At 32.5% G+C, this 5,188-nt stretch overlaps 1 protein-coding gene across 1 annotated transcript; it reads left to right on the forward strand.

Moving 5' to 3' along the window:
* Positions 1 to 882: 882 nt before the first annotated feature.
* Positions 883 to 3,585, forward strand: LOC100778293 (cytochrome P450 83B1). Its single transcript, XM_003521949.4, has 2 exons — positions 883 to 1,858; positions 2,776 to 3,585. The coding sequence occupies exons 1-2, from the start codon at positions 965 to 967 to the stop codon at positions 3,388 to 3,390; spliced, it is 1,509 nt and encodes a 502-aa protein (XP_003521997.1). The 5' UTR covers positions 883 to 964; the 3' UTR covers positions 3,391 to 3,585.
* The last annotated feature ends 1,603 nt before the right edge of the window (positions 3,586 to 5,188 follow it).

Raw genomic sequence — 5,188 nt, forward strand, 5'->3', positions numbered from 1 at the left:
TGAAATGTGTTAGAGACACATTTGTAGTTTTGTTAAGTGTGCATGAAACAGAAAGATGAAATTGTTTTGATTAATTAGCTTTATATACATAAGTTGATGTGGTATTATACACGAAATTAGCATAAGAATTAAACACGGTAGATGTGATGTTATATTTATTTACTTACTTATCTGTTTATTGGGCAACAAGACAAAAGAAAAGAAAAGTTAAAATTATACAATTCGTATTCCTTTGTGAGCACGATAGATGTGACATTACATTGAGATTAGGAGTGTCTTAGTAGTATAAAAATAAATCACTGCAAAATTTAATGTTAAATTATTATTTTGAAAATATAGTGTTAGATTATTATATTCGATAAGATCGTTAAATGTTAGAATATCAGATTTAAAGACTATTCAAAAGATGACTTTTGATTAGTTAATAATTTAAAAATCTTATTTTTATAATAACAAATTTGAAGATTATACGCAAGATGACTCTTGACAAGTTAATAATATAAAATTCTTATTTTTATAATAACAAATTTAATGATCGTACGCAAGATGACTCTTGGACTAGTTAATAATATAAAAAATCTTACAATGAGAAAGAATACAAATTAAAGTATTTTATTTTTTTATCTCCTTCTATCTTATTATTCGATTTATTTCTTTAAGTTTTTCACTTTTCTCATTTCTGATAAACAAAAATTTTGTACCGGAGTAATATAATTAATGTATGCATATTAAAAAAAACATTTATTGAAAATAAGAAGTTGATATTTAAAAAAACATAATTAATGTATGCATATTAATATTGACTATCTTCCAAAAGATATTTTGATTAAAAAAAAAATTGCCCCCTACATTACTGACGTAGTACGACACTCCCGATAAGAGATTTTAATAATATATATAATGACTAGTTCATCTCATTCTCATACTCTGATTGATTATATGATTTACAACTTTTTTCTTCCTCATGGTCACAATGCTTTTACCACTTGTTCTATGTCTTACTCTCCCTGTGTTTTTCTTGTTCTTCATCCAACACCTTAGAGCCTTCAAGAAACCCCCCCTACCTCCAGGTCCTAAAGGCCTTCCAATAATTGGAAATTTACATAAATTAGATAACTCCATTCTTTGCATGCAGCTATGGCACCTCTCAAAGAAATATGGCCCTATATTTTCCCTTCAATTAGGTTTAAGGAAAACTATTGTTATTTCCTCACCGAAATTGGCCAAAGAGGTACTGAAAAACCATGACCTAGAGTTTAGTGGACGACCTAAACTACTTCCCCAACAGAAATTGTCCTATAATGGGTCAGAGATTGTGTTTTCCCCGTACAACGAATATTGGAGAGAAATGAGAAAAATTTGTGTTGCCCATATCTTTAGTTCCAAGCGTGTCTCTAGCTTTTCATCTATAAGAAAGTTTGAGGTGAAGCAAATGATCAAAACAATATCTGGGCATGCCTCTTCTTCGGGTGTTACAAACTTGAGTGAGTTACTCATATCTCTCTCAAGCACTATAATATGTAGAGTTGCTTTTGGGAGAAGGTATGAAGATGAAGGAAGTGAAAGGAGTAGGTTCCATGGGTTGCTCAATGAGCTTCAGGTATTGATGGGTACCTTCTTTATTTCGGATTTTATTCCATTCACGGGTTGGATTGATAAACTCAAAGGATTGCATGCACGACTTGAAAGAAATTTCAAGGAGCTAGATAAGTTCTACCAAGAGGTAATTGATGAACACATGGATCCAAATAGACAACATGCAGAGGAACAAGATATGGTTGATGTCTTGCTTCAACTGAAGAATGATCGTTCGCTTTCAATTGATCTTACTTATGATCACATCAAAGGGGTCCTCATGGTAATTTCATGTTTGTCTGTTTTAATTCCTACTTTCATTCCTCTAATTTTTCTATCTGTTTTAATGACTTTTCATTTTCTTTATGTTACTTTTGTTAACTAATTAATATCTTTACTATATTACTTGAAAAATAATAAATAGAAAAAATTACTCAAAATAAGGGTAGGATGCGTTGGTAATACCTTATTTTTTTTCATAAAACCTGTTTTTTGTTTAATTTGATTCCTTTACCCATACAATATCCTCTTTTTGTTTTTATATACAAGACCGGTAAATACGAAGTAGATAAGGGGCAAATTCATGTTAGAAGTAGCAATTAAAGTAGATAGGAAAGGATGGTAGGATGAAGAAAAAGTTTGTGTGGGACCTCAGAAAAACAAAAATCTCTTAATTAATTGGTCTTGGTGGAAATGATGATGGGATCTAAATCAAGTGAAAATAAGAGGTTGTACAGTCCTTTCATTATCGGAAAGGCGTGTTGTAAAATTATTTTCAGTCGTGCTGTTTTGGTTTGTTTTGTGGCATTATTCTTTGTATCTGTTTGTGGTGAACGCGGTTCTTCTGGTGCCTTCTTTTCTTTTAGTCGTATAATAATAATAATAATAATAATTTACTGGATGTGAATTATTAAGGTAATAGTGCCCCTATACTGTGCTGCAAATTTATTGTTTCTGCTTTCTAGTGACAGACTAGATAATAATGTAATATTTATATTAAACTTAAGAACCAAAAATAAGTAATAAAAAAAATAAAAAGTATTTTGTAAATATATGACACAGGATATTAAGCTACCAAATTTCTTATAGAGCGATTTTTCGCACAAGAGCTTTACATTGGTGTACAGTAACTATAGCAGATTTCAAAACTCTAGCAAAATTTATTTTCCACTAATAGTCAAATACTGATTTTCTTTTCAGAACATACTTGCAGCAGGTACAGATACCACTGCAGCCACATCAGTTTGGGCTATGACAGCCCTAGTAAAAAACCCTAGAGTAATGAAGAAAGTTCAAGAAGAAGTTAGAAATGTGGGGGGAACAAAAGATTTCTTAGATGAAGATGATATTCAAAAACTTCCCTATTTCAAGGCAATGATAAAAGAGACGTTGAGATTGCACCTACCAGGTCCACTACTTGTACCAAGAGAATCAACTGAAGAGTGCATTGTAGATGGCTACCGAATTCCAGCCAAGACAATTGTGTATGTGAATGCTTGGGTTATTCAAAGAGACCCTGAAGTTTGGAAAAATCCCGAAGAATTTTGTCCTGAAAGATTCTTAGATAGTGCTATAGATTATCGTGGACAAGATTTCGAATTAATTCCTTTTGGTGCAGGTCGTAGAATTTGCCCAGGTATACTTATGGCGGCTGTGACATTAGAACTTGTCCTTGCTAATCTTCTGCATTCCTTTGATTGGGAATTGCCGCAAGGGATAGTAAAGGAAGACATTGATTTTGAAGTATTGCCAGGAATTACCCAACACAAGAAGAATCATCTTTGTCTTTGTGCCAAGACCAGGAGCCATATATAAATGCTAGAAGGAACCAGTTGTGATGAAAATAATTAGTAATGTATCTTCTTCCATTTAATTTGCTATTTTTTTCTTCCACTTAGTGGAGTTATTAGAACCTTGACATGGGTTTTAATGACTAAATCATGATGTTTCTTGATGATCTTGTAATTATACATCAATGTTGATGAATGTGTACTTATAAAAGCACTTTAACAAGGGAGATTTTATTTTTTTTTCTGGAGTATCGAATTAGTAAGGGAGTATAAATGATTCTATATCTAAGAAAAAATATATTGTGTATAATTGTTGCACACAACAAATGACAGGTTGCTTAACAAGTACTTCCCTTGTGAGAAGTCCAATTAACAAGCTTGAGAAGGATATCATTAACTTTCCTCAACCCTTTCTCGAGTGCTTTCAAGATATGCTTTAGAGGTGTACCCAAATCATGGCTTCCTGAACAACAAATAATCCAAATTTTCTACAGTAGGCTCTCCTCCTAAAAAATAAGACAAGCATTGATGCTTTTTATGTGGGAACCATACTAAAGAAATCATTTGTCGAGGCCTTTGCTATCATTAAAGATATTGCCTCCAACTGTTACTAGAGGGATATATATATATATATATATATATATATATATATATATATATATATATATATATATATATATATATATGCCCTCACAAATTGCAAATACTAATTTGTTAAGAATTAATCGAATTGAGGCTATAGCATCATCATTAGCTGGAATTGAAATATCGGCGAGGTCCGGGTCACAATTTGTATCGATTAAACAAATTGTTGGAATTTCCAAAGTTATACATTCTCGAAGAGCCGTATATTCTTCTTGTTGATCGACGATTATTACAATATCAGGTAACCCCGTCATATATTTAATGCCGCCAAGATATGTTTCCAAATGAGCTAAATGTCTCTTCAATATAGCGGCATCTCTTTTTGAAAAACTATTGAGTCTCCCCGTCTTTTGTTGCATTCTCAAGTCTGTGAACTTTTGAAGTTGTGTTTCTGTAGTATACCAATTCGTTAACATACCGCCGAGCCACTTTATATATATATATCAGATTGAGGGCAAGAGCAAGTTTGAAGTACAAAAAGTTGGATGCTATAACAAAAATAGTTAGATACTCTAATGCTGGCACAGTCTTAGTTTATGATTGCAAATCCCCCTCTCCTTCTGATCAGTGTTTATTGATAGGGCACGAAAATTAAACAAGGATTGTCAAATGAGTAATTTCTTTGCTAAGCCAGCTTAGAAGGCCAATTGTGTAGGCAATTTCCTTAGAGGCCATAATAACCCCTATTCCCCAAAACCCAATTCCCCTTCAACATGCATGAGTAGCTCCCCCTCCATGTTTTGGCAACAATTGTCCCTTCGAACCCGTGGTGGTTGTCCCTTCAAACTCGCATAGATGATGGCGAGACGCTCAACCTCAACTTCACTAAACTTGTATGCAAGTGACATGTGTGATGTGTTGCATATCACCAAATGGAAATATAAACCGAATAATGTTGACATTGCAAGAGACAATGGACAATTGATGTATAAGTTCTAAACGTTAGATGTGCATGTTTTGTATGTAGTTGAAGGGGATGAGGGAAGTAGGTAGCATAAATTTATGCTATTGGGATGTTGGATGTCCAGAGAGAATGATCTAGAAATCGATTATAGAGGGGTCAATTCTTTTTAAAATTGTTTGAATAATTAATTTTTAACAAATAATTAATTATTTACGAAATAATGACTTCTAAAGAAATATTTACTAAATTAGTTTTTTATTTCAAATGATAATAG

Source organism: Glycine max, chromosome 3, assembly GCF_000004515.6.
Source record: "Glycine max cultivar Williams 82 chromosome 3, Glycine_max_v4.0, whole genome shotgun sequence".
Lineage (NCBI taxonomy): Eukaryota > Viridiplantae > Streptophyta > Magnoliopsida > Fabales > Fabaceae > Glycine > Glycine max.